Source organism: Pagrus major, chromosome 10 (assembly GCF_040436345.1).
Source record: "Pagrus major chromosome 10, Pma_NU_1.0".
Lineage (NCBI taxonomy): Eukaryota > Metazoa > Chordata > Actinopteri > Spariformes > Sparidae > Pagrus > Pagrus major.
Window position 1 is genome coordinate 450,842 of NC_133224.1, and position 18,254 is coordinate 469,095.

Consider the following 18,254-nt stretch of genomic DNA (forward strand, 5'->3'; position numbering starts at 1 on the left):
AAACAGCTGAACAGAACTCACAATGGATCAGCGCCGTGACGAGAGTTGATCCTGCGTTTGATTTACATCTGCACTTCCACAGCTGCGTGAATATTATGGGATGTTACTAACAATCATGTTAAGGTAATTGTAGCTGATGCCAAGCAACCATCCGACCGATCAACAAATCAACCGAGCAGTGACCTGTCGATCTTTACTGATCCAGGTGTGATCCAGGTGTGATCCAGATGTGATCCAGGTGTGATCCAGATGTGATCCAGGTGTGATCCAGGTGTGATCCAGGTGTGATCCAGATGTGATCCAGGTGTGATCCAGGTGTGATCCAGGTGTGATCCAGATGTGATCCAGGTGTGATCTAGGTGTGATCCAGGTGTGATCCAGGTGTGATCCAGGTGTGATCCAGGTGTGATCCAGGTGTGGTGGTCTAACAGCGACAGGATCTTTACATTGAAAACTGGATCCTGCAGCTGGAGGATCGTCTCCGTCCTGACAAAGACTCACTGCTGCTTCAACTGGCCTATACATTCACTTTGCTGTCTGATTGGCTTGTTGTGTCCTTCCATGTTTTACAGTAACGACAAGTGAATCATTTACTGTAACTGCAGCTCCTATACCACACACACACACACACACACACACACACAGTGATAACACACTGATGTAACAGCTGTGAGGAAGCGGAGCTGCTGGAGTAAAACGTGCAGTTCGTCCTGAGGGTGGTGCTAGAGTGAAAGGTCACGGGGTCGTTGAGATCAAGTGAAGTTCAGGGAGTGCTCTGCTGAGAACATTTCCATTATGTGCATGTGTGTGTGTGTGCATGTGTGTGTGTGTGTGTGTGTGTGTGTGTGTGTGTGTGTGTGTTTGTGTGGTTTAATGATTACTGCGATGACACAATAAATCTGGATGGACCACAGCGGCAGAACAAATGGACAAGTGTGAGACAAACAAGAGAAGGAATGTGCAAACAGTGTGTGTGTGTGTGTGTGTGTGTGTGTGTGATGATAAATATGTACTTATACATTTGATCTGACTGTGTGTTTACAGATTATTGACCTGATTACTAACCTCAGCACAGGTCTATGTGATTCACACTGCTTCTACAAGCCCCATGCTAACAATAAATAAATCTAAATTGAATTATCAACATTACAAAATAAACATTAACCCATTGGTGAATAACAACTATATTTACCACAGCATCACCAGCGTCACATATTTTAACTGAAAGTTAAACTTTGGAGGTTTTATAGTCTCTTGAAGTTTAACACATCTGGCGTTGGATGTTCAAATGAGTAAAAACCGAGTATAAACCCATTACTTAAATTTAAATGTCATGTCTGCGACACTTGATGTCGCCATTTTCTCTTGCTTCCTCTTCTGTTTCGGGACTGAGCAGCGGTGCACAAAGGATCTTGGGATATGTGAGGCCGCGAAGGACAGTAGCGGTGCGTCCTCCAGAAAGAGGGAAGAGAAGGCTGCATTTGAAGGAGCCTTCGCGCGGCGTTGTGACGTAATTGGCCTTCAAATGCTCCTGCGAGGGCTGCAGCCCCTGAATTTGGACACAGCCACAGAATCTAAATTTGACAGTTATGAGACTTTTGACGTGAACTTTAGTCTCCTAGCTTTGCATGCTAACTCTGTTAGCTAAGCAGCTCCAGTGAAGACGTCATGTTGATAAAGGGTGTAAATATGGTCTCCTCAGATCAGGTTGTGACTTCGTCTCTTCTGCAGACTTCAATGATTCAGTTGTTTCTCTGTTTTACTGTGAAGCTCCAGAAATGTTCTGCAGAGAAACTGTCAAGTCTGTTTTCACTCTCTCTCTCTCTCTCTCTCTCTCTCTCTCTCTCTCTCTCTCTCTCTCTCTCTCTCACACACACACACACACACACACACACACACACACACACACACCTGGCTGTGGTAAAGCGAGGGAGTAAAGTTCAGGTTGGTCAAGAGGAGAGAGAGATCACCGTCCTGCCGCGGAGGAAGACGGACGAAATGGACGACACTGCCGGGGTGAGTGGTCGACCACACACACACACACAGACACACACACACACACACACACACACACACACACATACACACAGATACACACACACACAGGGCTCAGATAACCCTGAACTATTAATAGAAAGTGTGTGTTTGTAGCTGTATAACGTGCAACATCAACAGATTCAGGCCAGAAGTTTGTGGACAGCTGAGTGTGAATAATGTCACAATATAACCTGAGAGAGCGAAACGTCAATGACAAGATATTAACGGCTTTATTGCTTTTTTTTTTTAAGAATAAAACTTTTTCTGAGCAACAGGAAGTCTGTTGTTGCCATGGAAACATTTATTTATCTATAGTTGTTTACATTAGCTAATTTCTATTAAAAATATACCAAACTATCCGTCAGCAGCTCCTGTTAGCAGCTCCTGTTAGCAGTGACCTCATGGATGAACAGACAACCATCACTGGATCACTGTGATACTGAAGAGAAGTTAAAACATGAAGATTCTCAGGGGAGTTCTGCTTTTACGCTGAGCGGCTTCACTGTCTGTGTGTTTACATTTGAGAGAGTTATGAGGAGTGTAAACACCAAACTAGACCTGAGAGTTCACAAGGGTCCATTTACTTTAGTTTTGGATTAATGTGTCGGGGTTTTAAGATGGAAGAAAACAGGAACACGTGTCTCTGCTGGATGTGATGTGAGGTCCGACCCGCCGTCGAAGCAGCGATTGTTTTGATGAGAATGTAACTTTAAAGTTGATTGAAATGTTGTTTATTGTTGTGAGCGATCACTTCTTCTTCTGGGACAGACAACCAGACAGAAAAAACATGGCAGGATTATTAGGTGTCAGGTGTATTGAACAGATTCAACTGATTCTGATCGGCCCGGATCAGGACGGTCTCTTCTGCCTGATTGGTCAGTTTTTCCAGTTATTAGCGGAACGTTTGGATCCACATCAACTCACCCAGAACCCTTAAAAACAATGTAAAACTTGCATTAAATATATGCACCAGAACCCAATGAAAAACAGGCTCAACAGGTACCGATGACATAAAACCAGTCTGCATGTTAGTAAATCTGTTTGTGTGTTCAGATGAAGATGGACGCGACCGACTCGTCCTCCTGCTGTTCGTCTTGCATCAGCCTGAAGGACAGATGTCCTCGACCGGCGGGACTCTTCAGCCTGCTCGTCACTAAAGGTAACGAACTGAGTCTATTCACAGAATCCTCAGAAACACCAGGTGGTGCTGAAGGAAGGCTCATGGTGTGTGTGTGTGTCTGTGTGTGTGTGTGTGTGTGTGTGTGTGTGTGTGTGTGTGTGTGTGTGTGCAGTGTGTCTGTTCGCGCTGCTCTTCGGAGTCGTCTGGTCCATCACAGGACGCGAGTGTTTACCTGGAGGAAACCTGTTCGGCCTCGTCATCCTCTTCATCTGCTCCGTGCTCGGAGGGAAGCTGGTGGGGATGATCCAGCTGCCCACGCTGCCCCCCTTCCCTCCACTACTTGGTACGACCCCACAGGTGAAGCCACTCCGGTCTAGTTTGCAGGTAAGAATAAAAAAGTACTAATCCAGATGTTGTGGCAGGGATGCTGCTGGCAGGTCTGGTGTTGCGTAACGTCCCCTACATAACGGACGCCGTCTACATCGACACTCACTGGTCTGCAGCTCTGAGGAACATCGCCCTGTCAATCATCCTGACCAGAGCTGGACTGGGCCTGGACCCCTCGGTGAGCACGCACACACACACACACACACACACACACACACACACACAGAGTAAGATATACATATACTGCACATACTCTGTAACCACGTGTGTGCGTGCGTTCATCCAGGCGCTGAGTCGTCTGAAGGCGGTGTGTGTGCGTCTTGCGATCGGTCCCTGTGTGGTGGAGGCCTGCATCGTCGCCATCGTTTCTCACTTCCTGCTCGGTCTGCCCTGGGTCTGGGGCTTCATACTGGGGTAACACACACACACACACACACACACACACACACACACACACACACACACACACTAAAGATAAATATCCAAATCAACACATCTGTCTAAATCTGTAAGATTGTACTGAAAATACATAAAAATGACTGTGTCTGTGTGTGTGTGTCTGTGTGTCTGTGTGTGTGTGTGTGTCTGTATGTGTGTGTGTGTGTGTGTGTGTGTGTGTGTAGCTTTGTCCTGGCTGCAGTGTCTCCGGCGGTCGTGGTTCCTTCCATGTTGCTCCTGCAGAGAGAAGGATACGGAGTGGAGAAGGTAAAACATCAACTCATTAGTGTGATCACAGGTGATTCTCTGCCACCAGGGGGAGCAGGTGAGCAGATCCAGTCCCTGTAAACTGTCTGTCTGTGTAGGCTTGTCATAGAAAACACACCAGAACCAGCTACAGAACCTCCTCACTGTCCACTGTGTGATGTGTCCTTAACGTTGTGCGTCGTTGTTCAGGGCATCCCCACGCTGCTGATGGCTGCAGGGAGTTTTGATGATATTCTGGCCATAACAGGGTTCTCCACCTGCCTGGGGATCGCCTTCTCTACAGGTCTGTGCAGGAGAACAACGCTCTGTTCTGTCTGATTCTGTTCTGCTCAGCTCTACTTTGTTCGGTTCTATGTGCTGTGTTCGTCCTGCAGGTTCTACCTGGATGAACATACTGAAGGGGCTGCTGGAGGTGGTGGGAGGGGTCATAGCCGGGCTGATCCTGGGTCTGTTTCTGTGCTGCTTCCCCAGCAAAGACATGGTGAGAGTGTGTTACGCTATCGGAAATGTTAATGCAGCTGAATTCACTCTTTAAATCCCTGCCTGTCTCCCTGCAGGAGGACCTGGTGTTGAGGAGAACCCTCATGTTGTTGGGTCTGTCCATATTTTCTGTCTTCTTCAGTCATGTTATTGGTTTTGCTGGAGCTGGTGGTCTCTGCACGCTGGTGCTGGCCTTCCTGGCTGCTCTGGGCTGGAAGACAGACAAGGTAACACACATCCCGATCACTTACACCTGGAGGAAACACCTGGACTCATCTCTTTCAGCTTGTCTTTGAACTGATGATACCACAGAACCCGTTCAGTCCCGGCTGTCTGAGCTTGCTGTGTGTCTTTACGTCCAGGCTCCGGTGGCAGCCATGGTGGGCCGGTCCTGGGATGTCTTCCAGCCGCTCCTCTTTGGTCTGATTGGAGCTGAGATCACCATAGCAAAGCTCAACCCCAGCACAGTGGGTAAGAACCACACTCGAAACAAACAGAATACAGTTTGGACCTGGTCCCAGTACTAGGAAGTGGACCAGGGACCAAACACTTTAATTTGAACTCTCTTTGTGGGTCTGGTGTCTGTGGTCAGGTCTAGGTTTGGCCTGCATCAGTATTGGTCTGGTGATCCGAGTGCTCGTCACCTTCCTGCTGGTTCATTTCGGAGGATTCAACCTGAAGGAGAAACTCTTCATCTCTGTGGCCTGGCTGCCTAAAGCCACCGTACAGGTCCGTATGTGTGTGTACCACAACGACAGGACCTCTGGACCCTCATCCCTGACGAGAACCAAATAAATGACCCCTAAAACCTCCTCCATGACCACTAGAACCCTTTAAAGGACCACTAGAACCTCATCAGCGACCACAAGAACCTCCTATAGAACCCCTAAAACATGTGGTACAACTACTAAAACAAACAATTCCTTTTACTACAACATCTAGAGTCCCGTCAGTCATCATTAGCACCTTTAAAGGTCCTGTAGAACCTCCTGAATGTCTTAGAGACTCGTAAAGGTCCAGGCATCAGTAACAACAAGTGTAACAATAATATCTTTGTTTGTGCTTACTTGTTTATTTTGTGTCAGGCTGCTATTGGCTCCAAGGCGCTGGACATGGCGAGGGAGGAGGGGGATGAGACCTTAATAAAGTTCGGTCTGGACGTGCTAACGTTGGCCGTGTTAGCCATCCTGACCACAGCGCCTATCGGAGCGTTGGGTATCGGACTGGCAGGACCGCGTCTCTTGGCCCGGCAGGTCAAAGGTCAGCGCACACACATCCACACCTGACACATGTGGTCTTTCTACATTTGATGGTTTGAAATCACATTTAACGAACCTTTTGATCTTAATCTCAGCAGACGAGACGGAAGGCGAAGACACAACTCTGAGCGTCAACGGGACTCATGACAAAGACAACGGGACCCTCGAGAGCAGGCTATGAAGCGTCTGATTGGACAAATAAAGCTATATATTATACACCTTAAGTTAACCTTCTGAAGTTGAAGATATGTTTTATAAAATATCTTTGCTGTATGTATGTAACCTCTGCTGTATACGACTCATGAATATGAAATTATATATTCTGTGGTTTTCTGTAGTTCTTTTTCCTTTATTAAGATTAATATTTCCAACAGTTACTGTGAGGACGTGATTTATAACTGGTCTGTCATTAATGCTCAATAAACACTTATCAGTAAAGATAAAATGTGACCTATTTACAGCGCAGCAGTTCTGAGAAGAAGCTAACACTGTTGTTGGGAGAAGCTAACATTGATGTTAGCCTGGTAGAGAAGCTAACAATGTTGTTATCCCTTTAGGAGAAGCTTTGTGCAGTTAATCGATTACTGTAACTGATTTGTTTTACTTTTTCTATTTACTTGAATTTTCACTGCCGTACTTTTATCTGACAGCTTTACAGATTCATATTTTACAACCAAAACATATAAACAACGTACAGTATGATCCCACGATGACATCACCCATTGGTTTGTTCACTTCTGTTTAGAAGCCATATTTTTAGCATTACTGACATAATAAATCAGTTGAGACGTGGTTTCTGGTTGACAGTGGCCACAGCAATGAGAAGCAAACAAGGACCTTTTTTAACTACAAAGCCAGATATGAATCTGTCTCTGGGTGTTTCCTGTCACTTGCGTCACGTGTTTTCTTCCTCACACCCCAGACCACACTGCAGCCATCTACAAGCACCCACACTGACGGACAGAAGTCATTTTCAAAAAGCTACAGGCCACATTGCTCTGGTATTAGTAGTGGCAGACGCAGCACTACAGTACTTTAATGCTGGTAGCGTAGCGTCGATCGCACTGCTCAGGACAGAATAATTACAGGAGTTTGGTTCTTAACTCAACGTAACTGCACAAATGTTTAGTGAAGTTATGAGCTGCTTACAGAAATTAATATACAGCTTAGATTCAAGCTTTATTTCCTTTAAACTACCGTTTATAAATAACTGACCGCCAACAACGATGTGAAGTAAAATCATGACTGTTTACTGACGGCTTCACTGTGGTTTACAAGTGTGTCTATTCTATTGTTAGCCTGTTTGAGAAGCTAATGTTGTTGTTAGCTTGTTGGAGATTGGAAGGGAACATTGTTGTTAGCCAGTTTTACAAGCTAACACTAATGTTATCCCGTTTGGAGTTAGACTGTTGGAGAAGCTAGCATTGATTTTAGCTGAAGGGAGAAGCTAACATTGATGTTAGCCTGACAAAAGGCTAAAACTGATGTTAGACTGTCAGAGAAGCTAACACTGTCTATATCTTGTTGGAGAAGCTAACACTGTCTCCTATCCAACGCCTATTGGAGTCGAGATGAAAGCATTGTTATTAGCATGTAGAAGAAGCTAGCATTAATGTTCACATGTAGGAGAAGCTAACACTGTGGCCTGTTAGAGAGGTCAGCTGTCAGAGAAGCTAATATTGTTGTTGCCTGTCGGAGAGTGGATGCTAACCTTGATGTTAGTGTGAAGAAGCTAACACTGTTGTTAGCCTGCTAGAGAAGCTAACATCTGTGTGAGCCTGTCGGAACAGAGACGCTTAAACTGAAGTCAAATAAAGATGCTAACCAGCGAACCAGGTTGATTGATTTATGTCTGAACAGAGTCAGGCTGTAGCTGTTTCCCCTATTTCCAGTCTTCATGCTAAGATAAGATAACCAGCTGCCAGCTGCAGCTTCATGGTGGCATACAGCAACGACAGAGGCATTCATCTCATCTAATCAGCACCTTTCCTGAATTGTCGAACTGTCTAAGAAGTTGTAAATAAAGGACGTGTGTGTCAGACGTATAGAAGTGTGTTCCTCAGTCAGGACTCATCACAGCTGATGTCTGTATGATGGTGTTGCCTGCTCCTTCATGCAGCTGCCTGCTCTGTGTGAGGCGAGAGAGCACGAGGCCACTTGAGACAAACAGGATGTGAGCGTCGTCTCTGGTTCCTGCGTCTCACCGCTCATGAGCAGGTGACAGCAAACAGCTTGATGCTTACAGACACTTTTAAAACAATTAAAAACAAGACATTAAACATTCATCAGACACATTTGAATATTTGGATCCCAGAACTGAGTTTTGATAAAAAAATAATAGTGTGTGTCTTTGTTGTGTGGTGTGCAGAGCGCACACCCACTCCTACCCTCCCTGTGGTTTAAGAAGAGGATGTTAAATAAACCACATCTGCTACCAGACGGTCAGTGAAGCTCCAGCCTGCAGACAACATGAAGTCGACTCTGCTGCTCCTCTGTAAGTACATTCACCACTGCAGGTGTGTTTATTATTGAACTCTGCTGAAGAGAATCAGGATGCTGAGCTGTTCGATGTGATTTCAGCAGTTATTAAACATTAATCAGATGATAATATGTAAGTGTGTGATCTGGTGTCCACACACACACACACACTGATGAGTGACGGTTGTTTCAGTGCTGATGGCCTCCTGGACGTCTGCACACGGTCGTGGTGAGTTTCATGTGTTTCTCTGTGTGATTGAAGCGTAAACGTTGGTTCAGGTTGCCGTCATGCTCTCAATGTTCGTATGTTCTGAACATCTCTGATGAACTTTGATGTGTTTTTGCCGCTGGCCGCCAACCGCTCAGCGCTTCCTGTCTGTCTGAAGTTCGCTCGCTTGCTGCAGAGACGGTGTGACCTCCTCGGCATCAGTTGAAATGACTGTCGGCGCTCTCACGTGGTCGTAGTAACTGAGTGATGGGTGGATGGAAACACAGCGAAACCTCAAACGTCAACACCAGAGACCACTGATCATTTCCTCTTTCCATCCAGCAGCCAACACTCACTTGTCGTAAAGTCAGTGTCCACTGCAGACAAAGTTCAGTAGATGTGTCACCTCATCAGGTCAGATCCAGTAGAAACCTGGTGTAGGCTGGTCTGAAGCCTGTGGGAGCTTCACACGTCCTTCTGAGATGTGACGCTGGACGGTCGAGTGATGGGGGAGAGGTGCTGATGAAGGTTCACACATTGGTAGCTATGATAGTGTCCTCGTTCACACCTGCTTCCTGGGGCACATGTTGTTCATACACGTTGTTCATACACGTTGTTCATACACGTGTTTGCTGGAGCTCGTCACCGACTGTAACTCTTCAGTGTGTCTGAACTCCTGTGGTGAAGAGTGAGTAGATGCTGACATGTTTCAAACTGAGGACTTCACACTGCGTTTCAGACATTTTCTACTTTTCACTTCATTTACCGACAACAGAAGTGACTTTAGATTTAAGATTTAAGAACATATGATCAGCGGTTGAAAGTAACTTAGTACTTTCACTCAAGTACTGTGCTTATGTCGACTTTTGAGGACGTTGTACTTGAATATTTTGATTTATACTTTGACTTCACTGCATGTTGGAGGGAAATGAAGCCAACAGTAATCTGTGTTGTCACATATGATGGATCTCTGTAGACTGATGTCTTCATAAGAACGAGGGCTGAACAATAAGGACAAAATTTCATATCTCGATATTCATGCCAGATATCTCGATATCGATACGATACGATATGACTACGGGTTTGAAAACCAAGTATTTTTCAGAAAAATAAAAACATCATAATACAAAAGAATGTGGAAAGTGCACTTTTATTGATAATAACTCACTGCCAGTCTTCAACGTTAACATAAAAAATATGTAAATAAAATGGACCGTTAAACTGATGTAAGGTTCGGCTGTCCGGCTCGACCACAGGTCCGAAATGATCGATTTCATGGAGCTCGGATTCAACATTCATTTTACACATTATAGAGTTTCAGAATGGCCACTTGATTAAAATGTGTTCGGGATGGTATTTTATAACGCTTGTCCAGCGTCCGAACCATTTTTTTAAAGCCCTCTTTCGAGACTGTGCACACAGGTACCATGTCTTTCACATTGTGGTACGTTACAGCGTCTGTAATGTCTTTATGTCTCGTGGACGTCAACACGGTGTAACGCTACTGAACGCACCAGCAATCAAACTTTGCTTGGGCTTCTTTTGGGATGACTGAGAAGTCCCCGGTGTTTCTCTCATTGCAACACACTCTTCGTGCACGAGCTGCACAACACCTCGCTCTGGTTTACATCATCCTTTTCAAATCCTAAATACCTCCAAATAATGGAGGATGATTTATGTTTTGGCACCAAATCAGATTCAGCACCGCCACCGGCCGCATTATCTTCTGCACTCGTGTCACTTTTCTTTCTTTCTTTTTAATTTCCCGCTGTGTTTGTAGTGTGTGTGTGTGCGTCTCCCTCACTCCCGCCCTCGTATGTTTGTCATTGGTTGGCTTCAGCTGTCGATCCACAGCAAGCATGAAATAAGGTTTGTGGTTGGCTGGGGTGGGGGTGGGGGATCTATATCGTTTGTATCGTTGCTTTTTCGATATTAATATCTTGAATGTTCATATCTACATATAGATACGATAACGATATATCGTTCAGCCCTAATAAGAACCATATCTAAATTATCTCATAAGGTCCAAATCATTGTCAGATGATACCGGATGTGTTCCCAGAATGCATTTCAGCCATTGCTTTCCGCCGCTTCTGCTCTCCACACAGACTCTTTATCCTGAATAAAGCTGGTGACTGACACGTTCACAGAGTAAAGGTGTGTTTGTGTCTCCTGCAGCCCGTGTGACCGTCAGCCCCGACGTGTCTCAGTTCAGCGAGTACAGGCAGATGACTGTGAGCTGTGAGCACGGCGCCGGTCAGTGGACAGTGTGGAGATACACAACCGGGTTAGTTCACCACCAACAAGCTGCTTTGGGTTTGACGCCATCAACAATAAATCTGATAGACTTCCCTGGACGACGACTCTCCAGCTCATCCGTTGTTTCTACGTTTTTCTCTGGTTTCATTGTGATTGTTGATAATCTCTGATGACGCGACCCAGACAACTTTCAGATGTAAGTGATGGTCTTAATCAAGACGCGCAGAGCATGTAGGGCGCGTCCAGCTCCAGTGAGCGGGTAGGACCACTGCGCTACTTCAACACCTAACATTATAAAGACATGATGAGTTTTGTTTCTGACCAACGTTACATCTGACAGGATCAGTCGGGATCACCAGAGCTTCACTACAATCCACTGTACTGAAACAGATCTGCTGTGATGTGATGGCATCTGTCATGTGTCTGTTTCCCAGTTCCGAACAGGTTTTGTCCGAGTGTGGCAAAGACTGGGGCAACCAGACGTCCTCCGCCTGCGTCATATTGACCACCAAACTGTCCGACAGCGGCGTGTACTGGTGTCAGTCCAAACAGAGAGACAGCAGCAACGCCATCAACATCACTGTCACCAGTAAGATTCATAACATGACACATGAGACTCGTGGACACTTCCTGTTCTTCTTCCTGTTTCTGGACATTTCTTTACCCACAGATTTGAAATCCATGCAACATGTGTGACTCATGAGTCTATGAAGTCAGCAGTCAGTTCTGATTCACATGAATTGTTTAAATGGGAACTGATAGAAGGAAGTGAATCAGGGTTTGTAAGATGATCCAGCAGCACATCCTTCAACACAGCTTCTGTCTCAGTTTGTAAATGTATCAGCAGCTGTTGATCAGACAGTGTGAAGGTGGATGAAGTGCTGTAGTTTGTCTCTGTGTTGAGGTGGAGCAGTGATCCTGCAGAGTCCTGTCCTCCCTGTGATGGAGGGAGATGATGTCACTCTGACCTGTACAACAAAGACCTCCAACCTCTCAGCTGGTTTCTATAAAGATGGCTCCCTCATCAGGACTGAGCCTACAGGTCACATGACCATCCACCATGTTTCCAGGTCTGATGAAGGCCTCTACAAGTGTCACACCAGGGAACATGGAGAGTCTCCACCCAGCTGGCTGGGGATGAAAGGTAAAGACCAGGATCTCTGATTCACTTTCCATGTCCTGTAGTACATGTGACTAACACTATAAGACACAATGTAACCTTCAGTGAATGACTCACATTACATGTGTGTACTGAGGAGAGAGCTGTTTCTGCAGAGACGTTTGTGGCTGCAACCTTTTCTTTGAGCAGCATCTAGTGGAGGTTAGAGGAACTGTGTTCAGCTCAGTTCATTTCACAGCTGAAATTAACATGCGTCCTCGAGACTCCATGTTTCTACTCAAAGACAGAAAGAAGTTCATGTAGAACATTTGCTGAATTTACAAGAAGGAACAAATAAGTCAGAATCAGTCAGAGACAGAGTTTCACACAGTTTATAAAGTGTCTCCAACTCAACAACTCACTAAACTGACACATTTGTTAAGGGAGTCTGGGGATGTTGTGGTTACTGGTTCAATGGTTGGATCAGTTCAAACAGACTGTGTGTAATCTATTCTGCCTGTTGTTGTGTCTTCTTCTTCTTCTTCTTCTTCTTCTACCTCTTCCTCTTCCTCAGAGGACGTCAGTTGAGTCAGCGGTCTTTCAATGTGGTCACACTCAGCTCAGACCACCTCTGAATGTGGTCTGAGTGATCCGAACACACCTGTTCTCTGAGCTGTACAGGTGTGATCGGATCGCTCAGGACAGATGTTTTGATAGCAGGTCTGAACAGCCTTTTTCTGTGTCCCCAGATGATTCTCCCCCAGCCTCGCTCTCAGTGTCACCAGACTCGTCTCAGCTGTACGAGTATGAGAATGTAACTCTGACCTGTGGTGGCAACAGCCGCTCTCACGGATGGGAGGTCATGAGGGCCGTGAACACCGCCAACTCGCGTGGCAAGCTCAGCCTTCAAACCTGTGGAAGGAAATGGGGAACTCCCACCGACGTTGGCTGCATCCTCCAGACAGTCAAGAAGACTGACAGTGGAGTTTACTGGTGTGAGTCTCCTGCGAGGCAGCGGAGCAACTCCGTCAGCTTCATGGTGTTCGGTAAGAGCAGCTTCCTAATGACAAAACCTTCTGTTGTTGATTCATCAAAACATCAAGCTGAAGTGTTGGCAGACTAACGCAGATGAAGGTTGTCGTTAGCTATTTCTCTTCTCTTTCGCTAGTTTCTTCACAATCCCTGAACTCTCAACAGGAAACCACAAGTTAGCAACCTACACGCTAAAAAAATAGCAAGTTACATACACACAGTAACATTTCTGGAGCTTCACAGTAAAACAGAGTTGCAGCATTCAGCTGAACAACTGAAGCAGCTGGAGATGATTTAAGCATCAGATGTCTCCATGCAGCTCGTCTGCTGTGTAGTGGGTATTCGCAGTGTATTTATGAAGGTGGACAGTGGCGGCTGTGTCCAATCAGAATTTAGTCTCAGTCTCTTTAGCTAAGTTCACAATGGTTGAGTTTGCTGCCGTTGCTAACAATTCCAAGGTTGCCTGTTGTGACTGTGAGAAAGTAAGTAACTTATTGCTGACGGTCAGTACAGGATGGATCGAGTTGTTAGTTACATCCTCTGGATAAACTAGTTTAACACTCGTACAGTTAGCATTTATCTTCGCTAAAAACTAATCACTAATGCAACCAACTCACTGTCTCTGTGTTCAGATAAAGAAGTGATCCTGAGGAGTCCTGTCCTCCCCGTGAGGATGGGAGATGATGTCACTCTGACCTGTAACACATCCAAAGGTCTCCCCATCCTCTCAGCTGATTTCTATAAAGATGGCTCCCTCATCAGGACTGAGCCTGCAGGTCGCATGACCATCCAAAATGTTTCCAGGTCTGATGAAGGCCTCTACAAGTGTAACATCAGGGAACATGGAGAGTCTTCATCCAGCGAGCTGTTTGTTATAGGTTAGTGTGAATGGACCTGACCCGAGGCGACCAGGCTCCGATCAAGTTGACCAAATCTGACCTGAAGCAACCAAATCACACTCGACCAGACTCCACTTGAACCGACCCGACCTGACCCAACTGGATTCCACTTAAATCAACCCAATCTGACTCGACTGCACTAGAATCAACCAATTTTGACTCACCCAGACTCCATCTCAAATGGACCCGACCAGCCTCGACCTGACTCCACCTGAACCGACCCGTATGAACTGATAACGCTGCCGTAATTCTGCATGTTAGAAGTGAAGCTTCATGTTTTAATTGTTGTCCAACGTTGTGATTGTCAAAGTCGGCTCAGATGTGCAGAGGCTCATTCTTCTTCCATGTTTGCTGAACTGTGTCTCATTATGTCTTTTAAGACGTCAACCTGACCAGGTGTGTTTGTTTGTCCAGATCCTCTGGACACGCCCCCTGCAGCTCTGTGGCTGCCTGTGCTGAAAGGGATCTACTACGTGCTGAAGATCGCTCCGTACTGCATCTGCACTTACTTCATGGTACCGTTACTTCGTCAGATGCTCACAGGTAACGCTGACCTACTCATACCAAGGATGTTATATTAAACCTGGACACAGTGTTGGAGGCGGAGCCACGTTCATTCCTATGAAAACTCCTCGGTGGCGTCTTGAAGCCAAAAATGCTCGACTTCCCGGGTATGAAAATACCCAAATACCCGAGAAATGACTCGTTTCACTGTCAGCTGTTCGGTCCAATAACATTTGTAAAGTCTAGAAGCACGATTAAATTATTTCTCTCTATTCAAGTGTGCTTCCAACACTGTGTTCAGGTTTTAATAAAACATCTTTGGTTCTCAGGCTAAATGCTAAAAACATCATGCTAGCATGCTTTCAATAACAATGCTAGCATGCTGATGTTTACCATCTATAATGTTTACTATGTCCCCCATGTTATTTTAGCATGGTAGCAGCTTACATTAGCTAATTATCACCAAAAATGCAGCTGACGCTGACGGACTGCTAGCAGACTGAAATCATGAGTTGTACATTCACAGCTGCCTCGATAAATGGATGGATCTCTATGTGCGTTCATCTATTGTTTAAAGAAAAAATATGTCAGATTTCTGACTTAAAATGTCTTAAAACATTTAGACCTTTGTTCTATATGCTGTTGAGTTGTGTACACATCCTAGACTTGGTTATCTCCAAGGGTCTGAACATTTCTAAGGCTCTGGTATCTGATGTTGCTCTCTGTGATCATTACTGTGATTTCTTTGAGAGTGATATATCTGTGTACACTAATGTTCAAACTGAGGTCGTCTCAAAGCGCTACATCACTGAAAACACCAGTGACTTATTGTGACTGGCTTTCTCTTCCACACCTCCCCTCTCCAGGCTCTCTGTCAATGACCTTGTAGATCATTTCAGTGATAAAGTTACAAAAGTTATTGATGCCATTGCACCCACTAAAGTGAGGGTGGCCTCTGGTAAGAAAAAATCTCCTTGGAGAAATGCCACGCTGGTCAAAATGGAAAAACAGGAATGCCGAAAAGCAGAGCACAGGTGGCGAAAAACAAATCTCCAGGTTCATTTTGACATTTATAAAGAGAGACTTTACATTTTTAATTTAGAGCTGAAGAAGTGAAGGCAGTCCTTCTTTTCAGACATTATCACCAAAAACAGTAATAATGCACGTGCCCTGTTTGCTGCTTTCGACAGGCCAACAAACCCTCCTGTGCCAGTAGCCTCTGAACATCTATCTACCAGGGCCTGTAATGAATTTGCATCCTTCTTCACTGACAAAATTCAGAAAATTAGACAAGCGGTCAGTGCCACTGTACCAGGTACAGGAGCTGTGTGATCCATGTGTCCACCTAAAACCAACTCCAACACCATGACACAGTTTGATCCAATCAATGACAAAAACCTGCAAGAAATAATACAACATTTGAAATCTTCCTCCTGCTGCCTTGATATTTTACCAGCAGGGTTCTTCAAAAAAGTTTCAGACTGCATGACTTCAGATCTGCTACAGATTGTAAACACGTCTCTTCTCTCAGGCGTCTTCCCCCAAGCCATGAAAACTGCAGTTATTAAACCATCCTGAAGAACAATCCAGACACATCAGTAATGAATAATTATAGGCCCATATCAAACCTCCCTATTTTAAGTAAAATCATTGAAAAAGCTGTTTTTCAACAGCTGAACAATTACTTAATAGTAAATGGCTGTTTTGATATATTCCAATCAGGATTTCGACCACATCACAGCACTGAAACTGCTCTAATCAAGGTCATCAATGACATTCATTTAAACACAGACTGTGGCAAAATTTCAGTCTTAGTATTACTGGACCTCTGTGCTGCGTTTGACACAGTCGACCACAACATACTACTGGACCGACTGGGAAACTGGGTGGGACTCTCTGGTACAGCACTAAGTTGGTTTAAATCCTATGTAAATGATACTTTGTGTCTATTGGTAATTACACATCTGAGCGGATGAAAATGACAAGCGGAGTACCCCAGGGCTCCATTCTTGGGCCTCTACTATTCAACATTTACATGCTTCCTCTTGCTCAGATAATGGAAAACAACAAAATATGTTACCGTAGTTATGCAGATGACACACAAATTTACTTAACCATATCACCAGGGGACTATAATCCCATACAAACGCTGAGTAGACGCTGCCACATTACGAACCATCCAGACCTCTGAGGTCGTCAGGTTCAGGTCTGCTTTCAGTCCCTAGAGTCAAAACTAAACATGGAGAAGCAGCGTTCAGTTATTATGCTCCATATATCTGGAACAAACTCCCAGAAAACTGCAGGTCTGCTCCAACTCTCACCTCTTTTAAATCAAGGCTGAAGACCTTTCTGTTGCCACTGCCTTTCACTGAAGCAATGTTAAGGCTTTGAACTGCACTGTAACTTTTATTTTCTCTGACTTTTATTTTCTATTCTTGTGAATAGTAATTTTTGCTGGATTTCTGTTGACCATTGTGATAGTTGGGCGACTTGGACCAATTCAGGGCAGAGTAAAACCGGGTTCTGGAAACGCCGGAGCTAATAGGAAGAACAGGTGTTTTTTCCTATTAAGCTGCTTTACCGCTGGATTGGGGGCCGACTCAGGGCCGAGTGGAACCAAGTGGAGACACGGGGTCTCTTCAGGTTGTCACCGCTGGTTGGCTGCTTTTTTTCAGAATTTGTAGTGTAAACAAACTGAATTCACGGTGGCGACCGGGTCTTAAGGATAAATATAAAGTGCACTGGGACGAGTGACAAGTAGAACAATGGGAGGTAAATCCAGCAAAAACCAGGAAGCTGGCGTAGGAAAGATTTCTTAACTTGTTTTAATGTATTTTAAATGCTTTTAATGTAATTTTTATGCGCCTGTAAAGCACTTTGAGTTGCCTTGTGTCTGAATTGTGCTATATAAATAAACTTGCCTTGCCTTGCCTTGGTTCTGGTCCTCTGTCTCCTCTGTAACGTTACGTTCATGAAGTAAAGTACGTTTCCCCTCCAGCTCCAGTCAGCAGTCAATCAATCAAACTTTATTTATACAGCACCTTCAGCATGCTTTAGTTAAACACAATCTGTTGTCAAACCATTAATCAGATGATTGACTCAATAATTATTGACTCTGCAGGAAGGAAGCCACCAGGTCTAAGCGAGGATGATGAGGAGGTGGACCAACCGTACGATGACGTCACCACCGAGCATCATTTCTGAGCTGAACTTATTCTCTTATATTGTTTATCAAAGTTTATGTTTTGTAATAAAATGGCTTGTTGTGTTGGGCTTCATGTTTTTTACTCTTTATTCAACATTTTGTTCAAAACTTCAGTCTGAATGTTTCGATGTTTTTCATAGTTTGAAGTTTTAATGTGTTTCTTTGTTTCTGTATGGTTTTGGTGTAATAGTTGTGAATGTTAAATAAATACTGTAAATGTAACAGTGTGACTCATGTAACACTTTATATCAAGAATGAGTGTTGGTTAATAGTTAATCAGACCCTGTAAGTCCATATAAGATGCTTATTAACATGAATAGAAGATGTAAATGTTGATAAAAGCATAATTAATAGTTATTGTTAGACTACGAGACTTTTTAAGAGCTTTAATAAAACTGAGTTTCTTACATTTGTTTATAATATTGAGTCTATCATGTTAGTTTGAAACCTTTACTATTGTTTTTGTTGCTTTATTAAGATTAATACGTACATAAATATGCCTTTATAACAGTTTAATTTTAATTTGCTGCTTGTTAATTTTAAATCATTCGTTATTATGCACTTAAAGTTTACATGCTAAGA

The 18,254-nt window shown here is 44.4% G+C and overlaps 2 protein-coding genes across 5 annotated transcripts; both read left to right on the forward strand.

Annotated features, from left to right (window-relative positions):
- The first annotated feature begins 1,458 nt into the window (after window positions 1–1,458).
- Window positions 1,459–6,433, forward strand: LOC141003496 (sodium/hydrogen exchanger 9B2). Of its 3 annotated transcripts, none has more exons than XM_073474851.1 (13): window positions 1,459–2,016; window positions 3,091–3,196; window positions 3,330–3,500; window positions 3,580–3,722; window positions 3,831–3,958; window positions 4,168–4,249; window positions 4,439–4,532; window positions 4,624–4,730; window positions 4,807–4,956; window positions 5,092–5,200; window positions 5,322–5,458; window positions 5,815–5,989; window positions 6,084–6,433. In XM_073474851.1, exons 1-13 carry the CDS (start codon window positions 1,669–1,671, stop codon window positions 6,167–6,169), a joined length of 1,836 nt encoding a protein of 611 aa, XP_073330952.1. In that variant the 5' UTR covers window positions 1,459–1,668; the 3' UTR covers window positions 6,170–6,433. The 3 variants fall into 3 exon arrangements, with proteins under 3 accessions (XP_073330952.1, XP_073330953.1, XP_073330954.1); XM_073474852.1 differs by having other exon boundaries at window positions 6,087–6,433; XM_073474853.1 differs by lacking the exons at window positions 1,459–2,016; window positions 3,091–3,196 and having other exon boundaries at window positions 3,500–3,722.
- A 2,005-nt stretch (window positions 6,434–8,438) lies between these two features.
- LOC141003500 (sialoadhesin-like) lies at window positions 8,439–17,891 on the forward strand. Of its 2 annotated transcripts, XM_073474857.1 has the most exons (9): window positions 8,439–8,482; window positions 8,660–8,695; window positions 10,853–10,961; window positions 11,368–11,522; window positions 11,838–12,077; window positions 12,782–13,078; window positions 13,697–13,942; window positions 14,378–14,506; window positions 17,589–17,891. In XM_073474857.1, exons 1-9 carry the CDS (start codon window positions 8,458–8,460, stop codon window positions 17,669–17,671), a joined length of 1,320 nt encoding a protein of 439 aa, XP_073330958.1. In that variant the 5' UTR covers window positions 8,439–8,457; the 3' UTR covers window positions 17,672–17,891. The 2 variants fall into 2 exon arrangements, with proteins under 2 accessions (XP_073330958.1, XP_073330959.1); XM_073474858.1 differs by lacking the exon at window positions 8,439–8,482 and having other exon boundaries at window positions 8,647–8,695; window positions 17,589–17,834.
- Window positions 17,892–18,254: the final 363 nt, after the last annotated feature.